Source organism: Lissotriton helveticus, chromosome 1_1, assembly GCF_964261635.1.
Source record: "Lissotriton helveticus chromosome 1_1, aLisHel1.1, whole genome shotgun sequence".
Taxonomy (NCBI): domain Eukaryota; kingdom Metazoa; phylum Chordata; class Amphibia; order Caudata; family Salamandridae; genus Lissotriton; species Lissotriton helveticus.
The window spans coordinates 171,499,155-171,520,906 of record NC_136057.1 but is presented as its reverse complement, the minus strand read 5'-3'; the positions used below and the strand labels follow the sequence as shown (position 1 = coordinate 171,520,906).

Sequence of the window (21,752 nt, the reverse complement as noted above, 5' to 3'; positions counted from 1 at the left end):
TGAGTGCGCAGTGATCTCAGGTGCTCTATTCTTTGAGTGCGCAGTGATCTCAGGTGCTCTATTCTTTGAGTACCCAGTGATCTCAGGTCAGGTGCTCTATTCTTTGAGCACCCAGTGATCTCAGGTGCTCTATTCTTTGAGCACCCAGTGATCTCAGGAGCTCTATTCTTTGAGTGCGCAGTGATCTCAGGTGCTCTATTCTTTGAGTACCCAGTGATCTCAGGAGCTCTATTCTTTGAGTGCCCAGTGATCTCAGGTGCTCTATTCTTTGAGTGCCCAGTGATCTCAGGTGCTCTATTCTTTGAGTACCCAGTGATTTCAGGTGCTCTATTCTTTGAGCGGCCAGTGATCTCAGGTGCTCTATTCTTTGAGCGGCCAGTGATCTCAGGTGCTCTATTCTTTGAGTGCGCAGTGATCTCAGGTGCTCTATTCTTTGAGCGCCCAGTGATCTCAGGTGCTCTATTCTTTGAGTGCCCAGTGATCTCAGGTGCTCTATTCTTTGAGCGCCCAGTGATCTCAGGTGCTCTATTCTTTGAGTGCCCAGTGATCTCAGGAGCTCTATTCTTTGAGTACCCAGTGATCTCAGGTGCTCTATTCTTTGAGCACCCAGTGATCTCAGGTGCTCTATTCTTTGAGTGCCCAGTGATCTCAGGAGCTCTATTCTTTGAGTGCGCAGTGATCTCAGGTGCTCTATTCTTTGAGCGCCCAGTGATCTCAGGTCAGGTGCTCTATTCTTTGAGCACCCAGTGATCTCAGGTGCTATATTCTTTGAGTGCCCAGTGATCTCAGGAGCTCTATTCTTTGAGTGCGCAGTGATCTCAGGTGCTCTATTCTTTGAGTACCCAGTGATCTCAGGTCAGGTGCTCTATTCTTTGAGCACCCAGTGATCTCAGGTGCTCTATTCTTTGAGTGCCCAGTGATCTCAGGAGCTCTATTCTTTGAGTGCCCAGTGATCTCAGGTGCTCTATTCTTTGAGTACCCAGCGATCTCAGGTGCTCTATTCTTTGAGCACCCAGTGATGTCAGGTGCTCTATTCTTTGAGTGCCCAGTGATCTCAGGAGCTCTATTCTTTGAGTGCGCAGTGATCTCAGGTGCTCTATTCTTTGAGCGCCCAGTGATCTCAGGTGCTCTATTCTTTGAGTGCCCAGTGATCTCAGGTGCTCTATTCTTTGAGTGCGCAGTGATCTCAGGTGCTCTATTCTTTGAGTGCGCAGTGATCTCAGGTGCTCTATTCTTTGAGTGCCCAGTGATCTCAGGTGCTCTATTCTTTGAGTGCCCAGTGATCTCAGGTGCTCTATTCTTTGAGTGCCCAGTGATCTCAGGTGCTCTATTCTTTGAGTGCCCAGTGATCTCAGGTGCTCTATTCTTTGAGCGCTCAGTGATCTCAGGTGCTCTATTCTTTGAGTACCCAGTGATCTCAGGTGTTCTATTCTTTGAGTGCCCAGTGATCCCAGGTGCTCTATTCTTTGAGCGCCCGGTGATCTCAGGTGCTCTATTCTTTGAGTGCCCAGTGATCTCAGGTGCTCTATTCTTTGAGTGCGCAGTGATCTCAGGTGCTCTATTCTTTGAGCGCCCAGTGATCTCAGGTGCTCTATTCTTTGAGCGGCCAGTGATCTCAGGTGCTCTATTCTTTGAGCACCCAGTGATCTCAGGTGCTCTATTCTTTGAGCGCCCAGTGATCTCAGGTGCTCTATTCTTTGAGTGCCCAGTGATCTCAGGTGCTCTATTCTTTGAGCGCCCAGTGATCTCAGGTGCTCTATTCTTTGAGCGCCCGGTGATCTCAGGTGTTCTATTCTTTGAGCGCGCAGTGATCTCAGGTGCTCTATTCTTTGAGTGCCCAGTGATCTCAGGTGCTCTATTCTTTGAGCGCCCAGTGATCTCAGGTGCTCTATTCTTTGAGCGCCCAGTGATCTCAGGTGCTCTATTCTTTGAGCGCCCAGTGATCTCAGGTGCTCTATTCTTTGAGCGCCCAGTGATCTCAGGTGCTCTATTCTTTGAGCGCCCAGTGATCTCAGGTGCTCTATTCTTTGAGCGCCCAGTGATCTCAGGTGCTCTATTCTTTGAGCGCCCAGTGATCTCAGGTGCTCTATTCTTTGAGTGCGCAGTGATCTCAGGTGCTCTATTCTTTGAGCGCCCAGTGATCTCAGGAGCTCTATTCTTTGAGTGCGCAGTGATCTCAGGTGCTCTATTCTTTGAGTGCCCAGTGATCTCAGGTGCTCTATTCTTTGAGCGCCCAGTGATCTCAGGTGCTCTATTCTTTGAGTGCGCAGTGATCTCAGGTGCTCTATTCTTTGAGCACCCAGTGATCTCAGGAGCTCTATTCTTTGAGCGCCCAGTGATCTCAGGTGCTCTATTCTTTGAGTGCCCAGTGATCTCAGGTGCTCTATTCTTTGAGCGCCCAGTGATCTCAGGTGCTCTATTCTTTGAGTGCCCAGTGATCTCAGGTGCTCTATTCTTTGAGTACCCAGTGATTTCAGGTGCTCTATTCTTTGAGCGCTGAGTGATCTCAGGTGCTCTATTCTTTGAGTGCCCAGTGATCTCAGGTGCTTATTCTTTGAGCGCCCAGTGATCTCAGGTGCTCTATTCTTTGAGCGCCCAGTGATCTCAGGAGCTCTATTCTTTGAATGCCCAGTGATCTCAGGTGCTCTATTCTTTGAGTGCCCAGTGATCTCAGGTACTCTATTCTTTGAGTGCCCAGTGATCTCGGTAGTGCTCTATTCTTTGAGCGCCCAGTGATTTCAGGTGCTCTATTCTTTGAGCGCCCAGTGATCTCAGGTGCTCTATTCTTTGAGCACCCAGTGATCTCAGGTGCTCTATTCTTTGAGTGCCCAGTGATCTCAGGTGCTCTATTCTTGGAGTGCGCAGTAATCTCAGGTGCTCTATTCTTTGAGTGCGCAGTGATCTCAGGTGCTCTATTCTTTGAGCGCCTAGTGATCTCAGGTGCTCTATTCTTTGAGCGCCCAGTGATCTCAGGTGCTCTATTCTTTGAGTGCCCAGTGATCTCAGGTGCTCTATTCTTTGAGCGCCCAGTGATCTCAGGTGCTCTATTCTTTGAGCGCCCAGTGATCTTAGGTGCTCTATTCTTTGAGCACCCAGTGATCTCAGGAGCTCTATTCTTTGAGCGCTGAGTGATCTCAGGTGCTCTATTCTTTGAGCGCCTAGTGATCTCAGGTGCTCTATTCTTTGAGCGCCCAGTGATCTCAGGTGCTCTATTCTTTGAGTGCCCAGTGATCTCAGGTGCTCTATTCTTTGAGTACCCAGTGATTTCAGGTGCTCTATTCTTTGAGCGGCCAGTGATCTCAGGTGCTCTATTCTTTGAGTGCCCAGTGATCTCAGGTCCTCTATTCTTTGAGTGCCCAGTGATCTCAGGTGCTCTATTCTTTGAGCGCCCAGTGATCTCAGGTGCTCTATTCTTTGAGTACCCAGTGATCTCAGGTGCTCTATTCTTTGAGTGCCCAGTGATCCCAGGTGCTCTATTCTTTGAGCGCCCAGTGATATCAGGTGCTCTATTCTTTGAGCGCCCGGTGATCTCAGGTGCTCTATTCTTTGAGTGCCCAGTGATCTCAGGTGCTCTATTCTTTGAGTGCGCAGTGATCTCAGGTGCTCTATTCTTTGAGCGCCCAGTGATCTCAGGTGCTCTATTCTTTGAGCGCCCAGTGATCTCAGGTGCTCTATTCTTTGAGCGGCCAGTGATCTCAGGTGCTCTATTCTTTGAGCACCCAGTGATCTCAGGTGCTCTATTCTTTGAGCGCCCAGTGATCTCAGGTGCTCTATTCTTTGAGTGCCCAGTGATCTCAGGTGCTCTATTCTTTGAGCGCCCAGTGATCTCAGGTGCTCTATTCTTTGAGCGCCCGGTGATCTCAGGTGTTCTATTCTTTGAGCGCGCAGTGATCTCAGGTGCTCTATTCTTTGAGTGCCCAGTGATTTCAGGTGCTCTATTCTTTGAGCGCCCAGTGATCTCAGGTGCTCTATTCTTTGAGCGCCCAGTGATCTCAGGTGCTCTATTCTTTGAGCGCCCAGTGATCTCAGGTGCTCTATTCTTTGAGCGCCCAGTGATCTCAGGTGCTCTATTCTTTGAGCGCCCAGTGATCTCAGGTGCTCTATTCTTTGAGCGCCCAGTGATCTCAGGTGCTCTATTCTTTGAGCGCCCAGTGAACTCAGGTGCTCTATTCTTTGAGCGCCCAGTGATCTCAGGTGCTCTATTCTTTGAGTGCGCAGTGATCTCAGGTGCTCTATTCTTTGAGCGCCCAGTGATCTCAGGTGCTCTATTCTTTGAGCGCCCAGTGATCTCAGGTGCTCTATTCTTTGAGCACCCAGTGATCTCAGGAGCTCTATTCTTTGAGCGCTGAGTGATCTCAGGTGCTCTATTCTTTGAGTGCCCAGTGATCTCAGGAGCTCTATTCTTTGAGCGCTGAGTGATCTCAGGTGCTCTATTCTTTGAGTGCCCAGTGATCTCAGGAGCTCTATTCTTTGAGTGCGCAGTGATCTCAGGTGCTCTATTCTTTGAGTGCGCAGTGATCTCAGGTGCTCTATTCTTTGAGCGCCCAGTGATCTCAGGTGCTCTATTCTTTGAGTGCCCAGTGATCTCAGGTGCTCTATTCTTTGAGTACCCAGTGATTTCAGGTGCTCTATTCTTTGAGCGCTGAGTGATCTCAGGTGCTCTATTCTTTGAGTGCCCAGTGATCTCAGGTGCTTATTCTTTGAGCGCCCAGTGATCTCAGGTGCTCTATTCTTTGAGCGCCCAGTGATCTCAGGAGCTCTATTCTTTGAGCGCCCAGTGATCTCAGGTGCTCTATTCTTTGAGCGCCCAGTGATCTCAGGTGCTCTATTCTTTGAGTGCCCAGTGATCTCAGGTGCTCTATTCTTTGAGTACCCAGTGATTTCAGGTGCTCTATTCTTTGAGCGGCCAGTGATCTCAGGTGCTCTATTCTTTGAGTGCCCAGTGATCTCAGGTGCTCTATTCTTTGAGTACCCAGTGATTTCAGGTGCTCTATTCTTTGAGCGGCCAGTGATCTCAGGTGCTCTATTCTTTGAGTGCCCAGTGATCTCAGGTGCTCTATTCTTTGAGCGCCCAGTGATCCCAGGTGCTCTATTCTTTGAGCGCCCAGTGATCTCAGGTGCTCTATTCTTTGAGTGCCCAGTGATCTCAGGTGCTCTATTCTTTGAGTACCCAGTGATTTCAGGTGCTCTATTCTTTGAGCGCTGAGTGATCTCAGGTGCTCTATTCTTTGAGTGCCCAGTGATCTCAGGTGCTTATTCTTTGAGCGCCCAGTGATCTCAGGTGCTCTATTCTTTGAGCGCCCAGTGATCTCAGGAGCTCTATTCTTTGAGTGCCCAGTGATCTCAGGTGCTCTATTCTTTGAGTACCCAGTGATTTCAGGTGCTCTATTCTTTGAGCGGCCAGTGATCTCAGGTGCTCTATTCTTTGAGTGCCCAGTGATCTCAGGTGCTCTATTCTTTGAGTACCCAGTGATTTCAGGTGCTCTATTCTTTGAGCGGCCAGTGATCTCAGGTGCTCTATTCTTTGAGTGCCCAGTGATCTCAGGTGCTCTATTCTTTGAGCGCCCAGTGATCCCAGGTGCTCTATTCTTTGAGCGCCCAGTGATCTCAGGAGCTCTATTCTTTGAGCGCGCAGTGATCTCAGGTGCTCTATTCTTTGAGCGCGCAGTGATCTCAGGTGCTCTATTCTTTGAGCGCCCAGTGATCTCAGGTGCTCTATTCTTTGAGCGCCCAGTGATCTCAGGTGCTCTATTCTTTGAGCGCCCAGTGATCTCAGGTGCTCTATTCTTTGAGCGCCCGGTGATCTCAGGTGTTCTATTCTTTGAGCGCGCAGTGATCTCAGGTGCTCTATTCTTTGAGTGCCCAGTGATCTCAGGTGCTCTATTCTTTGAGCGCCCAGTGATCTCAGGTGCTCTATTCTTTGAGCGCCCAGTGATCTCAGGTGCTCTATTCTTTGAGCGCCCGGTGATCTCAGGTGTTCTATTCTTTGAGCGCGCAGTGATCTCAGGTGCTCTATTCTTTGAGTGCCCAGTGATCTCAGGTGCTCTATTCTTTGAGCACCCAGTGATCTCAGGAGCTCTATTCTTTGAGCGCTGAGTGATCTCAGGTGCTCTATTCTTTGAGTGCCCAGTGATCTCAGGAGCTCTATTCTTTGAGTACCCAGTGATCTCAGGTGCTCTATTCTTTGAGTGCCCAGTGATCCCAGGTGCTCTATTCTTTGAGCGCCCAGTGATATCAGGTGCTCTATTCTTTGAGCGCCCGGTGATCTCAGGTGCTCTATTCTTTGAGTGCCCAGTGATCTCAGGTGCTCTATTCTTTGAGTGCGCAGTGATCTCAGGTGCTCTATTCTTTGAGTGCCCAGTGATCTCAGGTGCTCTATTCTTTGAGTGCGCAGTGATCTCAGGTGCTCTATTCTTTGAGCGCCCAGTGATCTCAGGTGCTCTATTCTTTGAGCGCCCAGTGATCTCAGGTGCTCTATTCTTTGAGCGGCCAGTGATCTCAGGTGCTCTATTCTTTGAGCACCCAGTGATCTCAGGTGCTCTATTCTTTGAGCGCCCAGTGATCTCAGGTGCTCTATTCTTTGAGTGCCCGGTGATCTCAGGTGCTCTATTCTTTGAGCGCCCAGTGATCTCAGGTGCTCTATTCTTTGAGCGCCCGGTGATCTCAGGTGTTCTATTCTTTGAGCGCGCAGTGATCTCAGGTGCTCTATTCTTTGAGTGCCCAGTGATCTCAGGTGCTCTATTCTTTGAGCGCCCAGTGATCTCAGGTGCTCTATTCTTTGAGCGCCCAGTGATCTCAGGTGCTCTATTCTTTGAGCGCCCAGTGATCTCAGGTGCTCTATTCTTTGAGCGCCCAGTGATCTCAGGTGCTCTATTCTTTGAGCGCCCAGTGATCTCAGGTGCTCTATTCTTTGAGCGCCCAGTGATCTCAGGTGCTCTATTCTTTGAGCGCCCAGTGAACTCAGGTGCTCTATTCTTTGAGCGCCCAGTGATCTCAGGTGCTCTATTCTTTGAGTGCGCAGTGATCTCAGGTGCTCTATTCTTTGAGCGCCCAGTGATCTCAGGTGCTCTATTCTTTGAGCGCCCAGTGATCTCAGGTGCTCTATTCTTTGAGCACCCAGTGATCTCAGGAGCTCTATTCTTTGAGCGCTGAGTGATCTCAGGTGCTCTATTCTTTGAGTGCCCAGTGATCTCAGGAGCTCTATTCTTTGAGCGCTGAGTGATCTCAGGTGCTCTATTCTTTGAGTGCCCAGTGATCTCAGGAGCTCTATTCTTTGAGTGCGCAGTGATCTCAGGTGCTCTATTCTTTGAGTGCGCAGTGATCTCAGGTGCTCTATTCTTTGAGCGCCCAGTGATCTCAGGTGCTCTATTCTTTGAGTGCCCAGTGATCTCAGGTGCTCTATTCTTTGAGTGCGCAGTGATCTCAGGTGCTCTATTCTTTGAGCGCCCAGTGATCTCAGGTGCTCTATTCTTTGAGTGCCCAGTGATCTCAGGTGCTCTATTCTTTGAGTGCCCAGTGATCTCAGGTGCTCTTTTCTTTGAGTGCGCAGTGATCTCAGGTGCTCTATTCTTTGAGCGCCCAGTGATCTCAGGTGCTCTATTCTTTGAGCGCCCAGTGATCTCAGGTGCTCTATTCTTTGAGCGGCCAGTGATCTCAGGTGCTCTATTCTTTGAGCACCCAGTGATCTCAGGTGCTCTATTCTTTGAGCGCCCAGTGATCTCAGGTGCTCTATTCTTTGAGTGCCCAGTGATCTCAGGTGCTCTATTCTTTGAGCGCCCAGTGATCTCAGGTGCTCTATTCTTTGAGCGCCCGGTGATCTCAGGTGTTCTATTCTTTGAGCGCGCAGTGATCTCAGGTGCTGTATTCTTTGAGTGCCCAGTGATCTCAGGTGCTCTATTCTTTGAGCGCCCAGTGATCTCAGGTGCTCTATTCTTTGAGCGCCCAGTGATCTCAGGTGCTCTATTCTTTGAGCGCCCAGTGATCTCAGGTGCTCTATTCTTTGAGCGCCCAGTGATCTCAGGTGCTCTATTCTTTGAGCGCCCAGTGATCTCAGGTGCTCTATTCTTTGAGCGCCCAGTGATCTCAGATGCTCTATTCTTTGAGCGCCCAGTGAACTCAGGTGCTCTATTCTTTGAGCGCCCAGTGATCTCAGGTGCTCTATTCTTTGAGTGCGCAGTGATCTCAGGTGCTCTATTCTTTGAGCGCCCAGTGATCTCAGGTGCTCTATTCTTTGAGCGCCCAGTGATCTCAGGTGCTCTATTCTTTGAGCACCCAGTGATCTCAGGAGCTCTATTCTTTGAGCGCTGAGTGATCTCAGGTGCTCTATTCTTTGAGTGCCCAGTGATCTCAGGAGCTCTATTCTTTGAGCGCTGAGTGATCTCAGGTGCTCTATTCTTTGAGTGCCCAGTGATCTCAGGAGCTCTATTCTTTGAGTGCGCAGTGATCTCAGGTGCTCTATTCTTTGAGTGCGCAGTGATCTCAGGTGCTCTATTCTTTGAGCGCCCAGTGATCTCAGGTGCTCTATTCTTTGAGTGCCCAGTGATCTCAGGTGCTCTATTCTTTGAGTACCCAGTGAATTCAGGTGCTCTATTCTTTGAGCGCTGAGTGATCTCAGGTGCTCTATTCTTTGAGTGCCCAGTGATCTCAGGTGCTTATTCTTTGAGCGCCCAGTGATCTCAGGTGCTCTATTCTTTGAGCGCCCAGTGATCTCAGGAGCTCTATTCTTTGAGCGCCCAGTGATCTCAGGTGCTCTATTCTTTGAGCGCCCAGTGATCTCAGGTGCTCTATTCTTTGAGTGCCCAGTGATCTCAGGTGCTCTATTCTTTGAGTACCCAGTGATTTCAGGTGCTCTATTCTTTGAGCGGCCAGTGATCTCAGGTGCTCTATTCTTTGAGTGCCCAGTGATCTCAGGTGCTCTATTCTTTGAGTACCCAGTGATTTCAGGTGCTCTATTCTTTGAGCGCTGAGTGATCTCAGGTGCTCTATTCTTTGAGTGCCCAGTGATCTCAGGTGCTCTATTCTTTGAGCGCCCAGTGATCCCAGGTGCTCTATTCTTTGAGCGCCCAGTGATCTCAGGTGCTCTATTCTTTGAGTGCCCAGTGATCTCAGGTGCTCTATTCTTTGAGTACCCAGTGATTTCAGGTGCTCTATTCTTTGAGCGCTGAGTGATCTCAGGTGCTCTATTCTTTGAGTGCCCAGTGATCTCAGGTGCTTATTCTTTGAGCGCCCAGTGATCTCAGGTGCTCTATTCTTTGAGCGCCCAGTGATCTCAGGAGCTCTATTCTTTGAGTGCGCAGTGATCTCAGGTGCTCTATTCTTTGAGCGCCCAGTGATCTCAGGTGCTCTATTCTTTGAGCGCCCAGTGATCTCAGGTGCTCTATTCTTTGAGTGCCCAGTGATCTCAGGTGCTCTATTCTTTGAGTACCCAGTGATTTCAGGTGCTCTATTCTTTGAGCGGCCAGTGATCTCAGGTGCTCTATTCTTTGAGTGCCCAGTGATCTCAGGTGCTCTATTCTTTGAGTACCCAGTGATTTCAGGTGCTCTATTCTTTGAGCGGCCAGTGATCTCAGGTGCTCTATTCTTTGAGTGCCCAGTGATCTCAGGTGCTCTATTCTTTGAGCGCCCAGTGATCCCAGGTGCTCTATTCTTTGAGCGCCCAGTGATCTCAGGAGCTCTATTCTTTGAGTGCCCAGTGATCTCAGGTGTTCTATTCTTTGAGCGCGCAGTGATCTCAGGTGCTCTATTCTTTGAGCGCCCAGTGATCTCAGGTGCTCTATTCTTTGAGCGCCCAGTGATCTCAGGTGCTCTATTCTTTGAGCGCCCAGTGATCTCAGGTGCTCTATTCTTTGAGCGCCCGGTGATCTCAGGTGTTCTATTCTTTGAGCGCGCAGTGATCTCAGGTGCTCTATTCTTTGAGTGCCCAGTGATCTCAGGTGCTCTATTCTTTGAGCGCCCAGTGATCTCAGGTGCTCTATTCTTTGAGCGCCCAGTGATCTCAGGTGCTCTATTCTTTGAGCGCCCAGTGATCTCAGGTGCTCTATTCTTTGAGCGCCCAGTGATCTCAGGTGCTCTATTCTTTGAGCGCCCAGTGATCTCAGGTGCTCTATTCTTTGAGCGCCCAGTGATCTCAGGTGCTCTATTCTTTGAGTGCGCAGTGATCTCAGGTGCTCTATTCTTTGAGCGCCCAGTGATCTCAGGTGCTCTATTCTTTGAGCGCCCAGTGATCTCAGGTGCTCTATTCTTTGAGCACCCAGTGATCTCAGGAGCTCTATTCTTTGAGCGCTGAGTGATCTCAGGTGCTCTATTCTTTGAGTGCCCAGTGATCTCAGGAGCTCTATTCTTTGAGCGCTGAGTGATCTCAGGTGCTCTATTCTTTGAGTGCCCAGTGATCTCAGGAGCTCTATTCTTTGAGTGCGCAGTGATCTCAGGTGCTCTATTCTTTGAGTGCCCAGTGATCTCAGGTGCTCTATTCTTTGAGCGCCCAGTGATCTCAGGTGCTCTATTCTTTGAGTGCGCAGTGATCTCAGGTGCTCTATTCTTTGAGCACCCAGTGATCTCAGGAGCTCTATTCTTTGAGCGCCCAGTGATCTCAGGTGCTCTATTCTTTGAGTGCCCAGTGATCTCAGGTGCTCTATTCTTTGAGCGCCCAGTGATCTCAGGTGCTCTATTCTTTGAGTGCCCAGTGATCTCAGGTGCTCTATTCTTTGAGTACCCAGTGATTTCAGGTGCTCTATTCTTTGAGCGCTGAGTGATCTCAGGTGCTCTATTCTTTGAGTGCCCAGTGATCTCAGGTGCTTATTCTTTGAGCGCCCAGTGATCTCAGGTGCTCTATTCTTTGAGCGCCCAGTGATCTCAGGAGCTCTATTCTTTGAATGCCCAGTGATCTCAGGTGCTCTATTCTTTTTGAGTGCCCAGTGATCTCAGGTGCTCTATTCTTTGAGTGCCCAGTGATCTCTGTAGTGCTCTATTCTTTGAGCGCCCAGTGATTTCAGGTGCTCTATTCTTTGAGCGCCCAGTGATCTCAGGTGCTCTATTCTTTGAGCACCCAGTGATCTCAGGTGCTCTATTCTTTGAGTGCCCAGTGGTCTCAGGTGCTCTATTCTTGGAGTGCGCAGTAATCTCAGGTGCTCTATTCTTTGAGTGCGCAGTGATCTCAGGTGCTCTATTCTTTGAGCGCCTAGTGATCTCAGGTGCTCTATTCTTTGAGTGCCCAGTGATCTCAGGTGCTCTATTCTTTGAGCGCCCAGTGATCTCAGGTGCTCTATTCTTTGAGCGCCCAGTGATCTTAGGTGCTCTATTCTTTGAGCACCCAGTGATCTCAGGTGCTCTATTCTTTGAGTGCCCAGTGATCTCAGGTGCTCTATTCTTTGAGTACCCAGTGATTTCAGGTGCTCTATTCTTTGAGCGGCCAGTGATCTCAGGTGCTCTATTCTTTGAGTGCCCAGTGATCTCAGGTGCTCTATTCTTTGAGTACACTGAAGAGGCCTAATGGCCTCAAGGCCCCTACGCACATGCTGGTGGTGCAGGTACTTCCCAAGGCGACTGCGTGCAACCTCCACGCCTGCCTGTCTCAGTATCTCGCTGTCCAGTTCTTTTCCAGAGAGCATGTGCTTCATGCAAGGGCATCTCCAGCAGCCCTCCTCAGCAGTAGGTCAGCTGCTTCCCTCCAGTCAGGCCTAAGGAAGCTCATCTTCTAGAGTGCAGGCAGTCCTGGTTCCTAGTCCCGAGCATGGTGAAGGGGAGATTGCATTTAGTGACCCCAACTCTGGCATACAGGAACGTTTCTTGGGCTCCAAAGGTCAAGGGGACTCTAGATACTGGTGAAGAGAAATCCTGACCTACTGCTGGTAGTTCTTCCCCATATGTCCACCAAGTTGCACACAAAGATTGAGTTTTCCAGTGATCCAACTCTGGGACTGAGTTTTGAGCAGTTCTTGGCTTCTGCTTATTCCATTCTGCTTAGTCCAACCACAGTCTTCATTTTCAGTAGGAAGTGGAGTTGAGAGTCTCCTGCAGGGGAAATCAAAAGCAAGGGCACAACTGAAGGAGAGACTTCCTTATTTAAATGTTAACCTGTAGGGGGTAATATTTCCAGGCAACAATAGGGCAGAAAAGGGCAAGGTTTTGCCCCCAAGTTTCAGAGGGGACCTTTGCCTCCAGTCCTCCACATCATCACTACAAAAGCCTCAGGAATACATTGGGATTGCTCTGCAATTTACAGCTGCCTGGCAGGCTCATCCCCCATTTTATGCACCACTTGCAGACTGGAAATCAAAATGCATTCCAGGGAGGCGGCGCCTGGATGCAACCAAGATGGCCGCATTCTGCTAGAGATTCGCTACACCACCATCTTCGCCGACCTCGTACTGCTGCTGGATTCACAACCAGATCACGTTACCATCATAGATGAGACCCCAACAATCCCCTTTTTAAGCGGGCCCATCAAGACCAAAAGAAATGTAGCTGCTGCCATGCAAGCAGTGACATTGTCATTGGGCCTGAGTGTGGATCCTCTCTCATGTGGCTGGAGAGTGTGGTAGGATGCCAGGCCCTGGTGGATGAACTGCGGCAGCCTGGAGACAACAGGCACTAGCTGCCCTGGGCGGTCTGTAAGCGGGAGACGGTGCACGACACACTGGTGAACCGGCGGATACAGGCATGCCGGGACACATAATCCATAGTCAACATTTACTATAATATGCACTCCGTGGCCACCGAAATGGCCCCGGCACAGCCGTGGACTCACTGCCTAGCACATGCACAAACATTTCCATACTCCTGTACTACAGACTCAGTAGAAGACCGCACCACAATCCTGGACTCACAGCCATGATTATATCTGCTCGATAGTGGCCTTCATAGATAATTTGAGCACTGTGGGTCAGTACCTCGCTGTCACAGAGGGCCTTGGAGTAGAGGTCTTGCTATTGCAGGATACCTAGTATTCCGCTTTAAGGGATACATCAGAGTGTTCCCGCCACCAATGGTTATGACTTTTTATACTTTGTGGCTGACATGAGAAAGCATCCTTCTTACTTACTGCCGGGTCTGGTGGCTCAGTGGACTAATGCTTCAACTGCAGGGGCCTGTGTTCGACCTCATGGTCACAGGTTCAAACCCTGGTGGGGCCACTCAGCCTTTTATCCATCTGAGGTCGATAAAATGAGTACCATTTACTTTTATCCATCTGAGGTCGATAAAATGAGTACCATTGACTTGGGTAACAATACAAATCTGTTATTCAGCGCCAAGATACCCGCGGGAGAACGTGCGCGTTACTGTGTATGCCCCAAACAAATGTCAACAACATTATTTGGCTTAACTGGCCAGGCTACTAATTGAATTTGAGAGAACACCATGAATTATTATCAGTGGAGATTGGAATCTGGCACTGCATCCGGTCCTTGATAGGTCAGGATGGGTAGAACCAGGTAACGCACTGATAGAGCGCTACTGTGGGACATGATCCATGATCACAACGTGCTAGACTACTGGCGTTTACTGTACCCTCCAAAACAGACTATACTTACACTGGTGCCCACATGGCACCCAGATGCAATTGGTTTCCTTCTAGAGGGACGATTACTACCCGAGACTGGACCAAGTGATGTATTAGAGGATGAACTAACAGACCATAACCCGGTGCTGTTGGGACATACAGCGCCACCACCATCTCAATGGTGCATGTGAGCATTTGCTTACAGACGTCCCCGAGACAGGGATAAACTTAGGATAACAAAGGTTCTGAATCCTTCGTGGGGACTGGATGGGCTGCAGGGCGGCCACATCGCAACCCTCCTTAAAAGAAACTCTGCCACAGGATCAAGGCAATGGAATAACGCCCAACACACACTGGACAATACTAGGATTCCAATGTATGATATTTATAGGATCCTTACTTTCAAACAGGCAATTGATGGCAACAGCTAACATCTGCATCAATTCCTTCTTCACAAAGGTGGCAGAACGAGCATTGGAAAAGCTAAAACAGCATAGATATGATCAAGGGAAAAAGCGAGCAGACATTCTTGCGCATTTACACCTCAGAGGGTCAGGAATGGCCGGTCGCTGACACAATCCATTAGTATCACTGAACGTGTTACCTCCTTTGATGAGTCGCTTTATGATTGCGACAATACAGCTACATGTGAACAGGCAGAAGGGTTTCTTCGACCACTGTTTCTACCCACCCGATCTACTGTAGGCAGAGCCGTCCTGGAGGACGTAGTGACAGAAGAAATAGCGGATGCTATTTCGGCCATGCTGACTGGTAGAATTCCCAGGGAATTTTATAAAGTGGGGAAGCCCCTTATTGCACCACTCCTACATAAAAGTTTCAAAGATGCTAAACAGACAGGCTCTACGACAACCTCATCCAATTATTCCTCCATTACCCTAATACCCATGGAAGGAAATGGCCCGTAATTGCACGAGTTTGCGCCTAATATCTTTAATAAACAGAGACAAAGTTACTGGCAAAAATTCCTTGCAAATAAACTTCATACACATGTATATATTGGTCCACAAATCACAGGTTGTTTTGTTCTGAGGAGGTCATTGTGGAACCACTTTAGGATGCTTGCTTATCTTATCTGGTGCATGAAGGATTCCCGAACACAGGCCGTAGCCACCTCGCCTGATGCCACCTCTCTTGATGCCACCTCGCCTGATGCCACCTCGCCTGATGTCACCTCACCTGATGCCACCTCGCTTGATGCCACCTCGCTTGATGCCACCTCGCCTGATGCCGAGAAGGCGGTTAATCAAGTGGAATGGGATTTCCTCATTGAAATCCTTACTGGAGATAGACTGGGAAAATACTTTCTAAATGGAGTGCACTGGCTATATGGCTCTCCATCTGCTGACATGAACTGTAAATGACTCCACTCTCGAACAATAACTATCAAGAGAGGTACACACAGGATGGTGGTTAGATCGCCTTCTGGTTTTACTGGTCTTACATCCAGTTTCGGCAAGCCGGGCTATTCCGGTGTGTCAACACAGATATTGGTCAGGTCAGATTCTTTTCCTATGTTGGCGACAGATGGCTGAGATGAATCGGTCATCTTTAATAGCTCAAACAAACTTGAGAACAGTAAGACATTACTATATGGGGCAGAGTACATAATATCAAAATGAACTCTGCATCCTGGTTTAACTACGTCTTCAGGATGTTAACACTCCAGATACTGAAGTGACTCTTAACTCAAACTGACATAAATACTAGACCTTATAGAAGGAGTGGACAAAAACCAAAGCTGATATCACCTCAATTGTGGGCTCATATGGCAGCAGGAGCATTAAGCTAACTTATTTGATGATTTATCGCCTGGTGTATCAATAATCACAACTTGGATGTAGTTTCAAACTTCTAAAGATGCTCTACGTGGGCCTACGTGGGCCTATGAAGAAGCCAGGCTCGAAGTATGCCTGCCATTGAGGTTAATAGCCTGTCTTTAAAGTTCTGTTCTATTAGAAGTAGACAACCCAGTTGTTAAGGAAATGTTTATAGCTTGGAGCCCGGCTCACAGGTTACTCTGAATAAGCCACTCATCTGTAAGAAACCCCCCATTTGACATACTCCAGCAATTGGACTGGAGACAACTTTGAACAGGATAGACCAGTAGGCACTGTCCCTGGGCACACATGGTAAAAAGGGTCTGTTCTCACATTACAACCCTACTGCTGCCATCCAGGTCAGTCCTCCATAGCCCGGTGAGCTGTCGGTGATCACCCTCCAAAGGAAGTGTTCCTCTCCACACCACTGGTACAGAAGTCACAAAACCTGGGAGTCCAGTTAGAAGGTGCCCAGTATTTAACACCTCAAGGTCATGGAATGGCCAGGAAGGCACCCACCATCTACAACAACTGTTGAATTCTCACTCTTCTGAGATTTCTTCACCCACAACCAGCGCTACTGCGGTGCTCACTACCCTGCAGGAAGACAGTAATTCCATCTAATCAGAGGTACGAAAAAATTACTAAAGCAAATCCCAGAGGCGTCAAAACCATGCTGCCCAGCTCATACTCAACCGAAGACACTTTGCTGATGTCACACCCACTATCAAGGTGCTACACATAATGGCTTCCAGTCAAAGAACGGTCACATTTCATAACTTTCTGCCTCATCGAGAAAATGCTCGCTGCCATGCTGTAGAACTACTTTCGAAGATCTTCCATCTTTACTAGTCCACCATCAGCTTTTGGTCATCTACCCACAACCTTCTCTCCTTCACGGGATACAGGTTCCCATGTTTCGGCGGTAGACCACTCCACGTGCAAGGATTTTCACTGTGCTACAACCATACCTGCACACCAAAGGCTTAAAAAAAGATTGTCTGAACTCTCTGAGAAATTTGAAGACCTACATCTTTCACTCAACTATAACTAAAATTCTACCTTCTTTTAAAGCTAAGCGGTTGGTAGGACGGAAGACCCACCTGATGACGACTTCATACGCATCGATTTTGGCCCCCAGAGTCTTGTTGGCCAACACACCGCCATTGCCCACGATGATGCACCGCCGGCAGCTCAGGCTGAGGTGAGGAGAAAAGGAAAATATTGGTGTGATGGCGTGAGTGACAGAAAAAGGGAAAGTAAAACCAATAGACGTAAAGGCGAATAAACGAAATGCAGATGAAAAGAACGTCAATTCACTCAAAATTAATAGAAATAAAAAAGCAAATTATCAAAATGAACACAAGTGACAAAAAAGCAAAGTTAATTTAAAACAAACTATTAGACTACCTGTAACATCAGAGAAACCGGAAATGTTATTTCATCCACAGGTTGGTACAACCCTCCCCCAGAATTTCATGTTAGATGGTAAAATTACAATAGAAATTTTTTTTTGTATTCAAGAACTCATTTTTTGTTTATCGGTAATAGAATTGCACTAGTAACAGAAGTGTGAATTACACCTCCATCTGAGGTTCATTTTAAGAACAGTTCGACCTGCATACTTATATACTTTAGTATATTCTACATAGAATGAGGTAAACATAAATTAAAAGCTAAAGTATGCACCAGTGTATATTAATATATATACATATCGATATATATATATATATATATATATACACATTATACAGCAGAAAGAACACTGTACAGAAACAAACATTTCTTACTTATTACTACTTGTAATCATAGTAACAGAGGTGTAAAAGTGATACTTGTGCATTAAAAATTGCATTTAAAGAGTTAACGTTGTACTTATGTAGCACTTCTATTCATATAGTAATAGTACTACTTCTAGAATAAATAATATTGAAAATGATGGTGGAGAGCCGAAAAACCTTCACATTATCAAAAAACAGTCCAAATGTTCGACTGTCCATACATGGCTAATATCCTAACATACCTATTTTTTCGACAAATATTACATATAAAATATTAAAATCACTTTTAATTCACAAATGCTTTATAATTAAATGCATAAATAATTTATATACACACACATTTCATACATGAGACAATTTCACAACAACGCCAGCAAGACTAAGCAAGTCGGTATGGTTCTCTATTCGCACGTTTCGCAGATTTAGTCGGCCCTTCTTCAGGGCTTATTTTATCAGGTGCGAACCAACCATAAAGACACCATTCTACGTGACTCCTAAGCTTCAACCAGGATGCAAAAATGTCTAATTCAGTTGATTATTAGGAGATTTCTCATTAATTGTAACAGATCAGCATGTTCAATAACTCATGGCGAATACGTGATACAGGTTGAACTGTAGTCCAAAGTCCATTACTAAGCGCTTTGTTGTGCCACATTTACATGGTTATATTGGGGCAAGACGTCCACAAGTGTTTCGGAGAACCAATCCAAAACTCTAATCGCCTTGCCCATGCTTTTATAATAGCTTCTGCTAAATGCTGAGCCTTATCATATATTGTTCATGGGTTTTCGTGCGTAAATTAAAAACTTCCCTTGACCTGCAATCACATATTGGTGTTACCGGGGAACAAAAGGCGTCCAATTATGTCTGAAACTACTAGCCTCAGTTGAGTATTTGTTGTGCTCTTTGGCAACTCATGGTTAAGGGCTAAAGACACAGAACACTTTCAGAGCATGCTGTGTCAAAATCCACACACTTGGAGGGGGCTGAGGAACAGTTATGGGTGATGCATGGGTTTTACTGAGGTGGAGTGGCAGTGGTCTGCAGACCACACACTCAGGCGTACAATAAAATGATTTAACTCAATTACATCCATATTCTCTGCACAGGGATTATGTGGAGGCATTTTTGTTAAATGGTGATTTTGCGACGGCTGGTTGATGAAAGACTAGGAGCGCAAGTAGAAGACACAATATCTTCTCTGAGGGCAGAACTGAGGGCGTGCTCCCCAGTTTATGGTCCTTTTTTTCGGTGGCAGGCCACAACACCTTCTATCGTGGTCCTGCTAGAGTTTCTCATCACTGGGAAGTAATCTGTCGCTTACCCCAGGGTGGTAAGCACCAGATTACCGCCCAGGAAATGCTACTGGACTCCAAAGGGAAGATGTACACACCTCTGTGACACTTGAGTCTCTGGGGGTTGTAAAGTCGTTATTTGGGAGTGGGGAGTTAAATACACAATAATTTACTCTCACTACACTGGGGGTCCAGTAAGAACTAGAACGTTAAAGACCAATGGGACCCAGGTAGTACATTACTAACAGGCAGTTACTGTTCCAACAGTCACAACAAGCCATTCAGTGTTACCATCATGTGGGACTGTGATACAACCCCATGCATATTTAGAGCTTTTTGCACAATATTATTATAATAAGATTTTACAATAACATCAAGTCCTCTGGGCACTGTTTCCTATGGGAAAGTTCTCTGGGAAATCACTTTCTGCAATATTTGTAAACAAATCTCAGCCAATGGGGCAGAGCTGTGTGACATGAAGATACAAAGAGCACATGTTGAAGTGTTATGCCTGCCCTCTGTTCTTGTTGCTCTGGGTGCAAAGCTGTGTTACTCAGAGGTAAGTAATCCCACTGCTGAGGTTTTCGTAGAAACAGTCTGTGTGAAAAACACTGCACGTTCTCTGCAGATTCTATGGGTTTACACATTAAGACACACCTGACCCCCCCCCCTTGTCCTGCCATGTTTTAACAGTAGATACATCGAAACTCATTTCCCCACACAAATTCATTGTTTTGTCATTAATTTAACAAAAGGCCGTCAACAATATATTGCAAACACGAGGAGATGATGGACGGAGCGCTGAAACCTTTCAGACACTCACCCTCAATCACAGATCTGGGTTGAATCCATCATCATTCTTTAGCTCACTTCGCCACCGCAGTTCAGACCCAGTTATATGCAAATCAGCCTTGACCCTGTGCTTCATGGGAATTGTCCAGCCCGAACTGCCAAGCCAGGTCTTCCCTGAACCGGAAACAAGCATCCTGGGACCGGTTTCTGGTTAACACCCTTCATCAGCCAGGCTAGCTTGAATCCAGTGGCAAAGTGAGCAAGGGACCCACGTTTGGGCATACCCTGCCAACTTTGGGCGACCAAAGCAAACACAAGGAGATGATTGACGGAGCGCAGAAACTTTTCAGACACTCACTCCCAGTCAGAGATCTGGGTTGAATCTATCATCATTCTTTAGCTCACTTCGCCACCTCAGTTCAGACCCAGTTATATGCAAATCAGCCTTGACCCTGTGCCTCATGGGAATAGTCCAGCCCGAACTGCCAAGCCAGGTCTTCCATGAACCAGAAACAAGCATCCTGGGACCGGTGTCTGGTTAACACCCTTCATCAGCCGGTCTAGCTTGAATCCAGTGGCAAAGTGAGCAAGGGACCCACGTCTGGGCATACCATGGCAACTTAGGGTGAACAAAGCACACACAATATATTAACATATAAAATCAAGGACTCATAAAAGGGAGTAGCAAGTTGCTATTGGCACATCACAGTAATACTACTGCCCATAAACCCACCACGCCGTGAGCAGAGGCCTCATCTAAGTCAAAGGCAGCCAGTATCAACAGAGTTGGGGTGCCTAGATAAAGGGGCTAACAGAGGTCTTGTAATCAATGCAGGACACCTAAACTTCTACCGTCTTTAAAGGTTTGTATTTCAATAGGGATGAAAGCAGCAGTGGGTCAGCACCCAGTATGGAGTCCGACAGGGGTATCTGACTTTATAAGCCAGTACTGCAAACACCTGGAATCCCATAGTTCCAGTGGTTGAGACACGTGGGGGCTCGGGCACACTTGAGTCCAAGTGCTTTATCTGTCCCGACATCGTCAAGAGCTGACCTCAATGGAACCAAAAGGTGATCCAAAGCAATCTGTATTCAGAGTACCTGGATGTATCCAAAAGGATATGGCAGGGCTGAAGAGTACACAGACTCAACATTCCTCTAGAGCGGGACAAAGACCCCTAAAGATACAAGACAGCGGGGGATGGTGCAGAATCTTCACAGACGTAGCCATAAAAAACACCTCTGCCACTCAACAGCCTCTGGTGAAGCTTTTCAGGGCATGACTGCCCAGCTGGTCTTCAGGGAGTTTGTGGCTCCTGAAGCAACCACAATGGAGCTCATGGAACACCAAGCAGCTGAGACTGGGGTCGGTCCTTCTGCAAGTCAAAGGTGCAGCTTCTCACACCCCCTGAGCATAATCCAAGCACTTTAATGGACAGACACCAGCAAGGGCCCTGTCAATGGGAAATGTTTTCATCGCACTGTATGTAGGCTCTTTGAAATCAAGATGAAGTTCAACATCATTGGCCCAAATGATCAGAATTTATTCTCCCTTGAATTCTGATAGTCATCTTCAAAAACAACTTGTCTTTTCATCCCATTTTAACTCTGTAACCAAAAACACTTTTCCATCACTGCCACCACGGAAGTATACTTCATTGCCTCAGACTAGGTCCGTTAAAGAAGTTTAGCCATGAAGGAGACAGAGTAGTCTCCGCTGTGGCCAAACTTGAGGCCCGCCTGCAATCAAATTAGGCGGGTGAACCACGATTTTGATGGCGAGGGAAGCCTGCTGCCTCCACAATGGAGCTCCTTTGTGGAATCGGGAGCTAAATCACTAAGCCAACTGCAAATGGCACAAAACTTCACCATACAACTCATCTACAGCTTAAAAGGTTTGGACCATATAAACCCTGTATGGACAGAAAAGTCCCTTACATGGCGATGGGCGTGCACCTCTGCCTTGAGTGCTTCAACTGTAACGATGCCTGGATCCCCAATGCTGATTTTTGTTGTCATGATAAAACACTGATCATGTGTGTGCGCGCCATGACACAGGCCTGTCTCATGGATTGTGGTCTTTTTGAGCTAGGGGGGGATACCCAAAGTGCTACTCCTAAAGCTGAGAAAAGCTTTTCCCTTTGCCAGGAGTGAAGCTGCATGAGGGCGGTGGTAGCAGGATGCGTAGCTTGTGTGTGCTATACATGTGCTGGGCGTAAGTGCGCCTGTGAATAGTAAAATGTATGGGAAATGCAGTGATGTACAGTGTGCAAATTGTACAATCCATGGAAGACTTCGGGTCCATTTTGGAGATCCAAGCCTAATTGGAGGAACATGACAAGGTACAGGGAGCTCTGTGGATTGCTGCATTCCTGGCAGCTGGGTGGGACACACTGAAGGGAGAGAGAGCCGAGCTCTTCAGTACACTTCAATGGGTGCTCTTTGATTCAGAGAGAGGTCACTGGAAAGGCTCCAGGGCACATCTCAAGAGGGAGATTAAGCTGATAAGTAAATCATAAAGGGTAGGCAATGTGACCCTTGGATAACT

The 21,752-nt window shown here is 47.5% G+C and overlaps 1 protein-coding gene across 6 annotated transcripts in view; it reads right to left on the bottom strand.

Moving 5' to 3' along the window:
* Positions 1–21,752, bottom strand: part of ST3GAL3 (ST3 beta-galactoside alpha-2,3-sialyltransferase 3) — a 1,285,176-nt gene that overhangs the window by 287,655 nt on the left and 975,769 nt on the right. For all 6 annotated transcript variants that reach the window (XM_078661151.1, XM_078661230.1, XM_078660924.1 and 3 more), the window contains one exon: positions 16,440–16,535. In XM_078661151.1, coding sequence (XP_078517277.1) covers positions 16,440–16,535 — 96 coding nt within the window. The remainder of the gene's footprint in view (positions 1–16,439; positions 16,536–21,752) is intronic.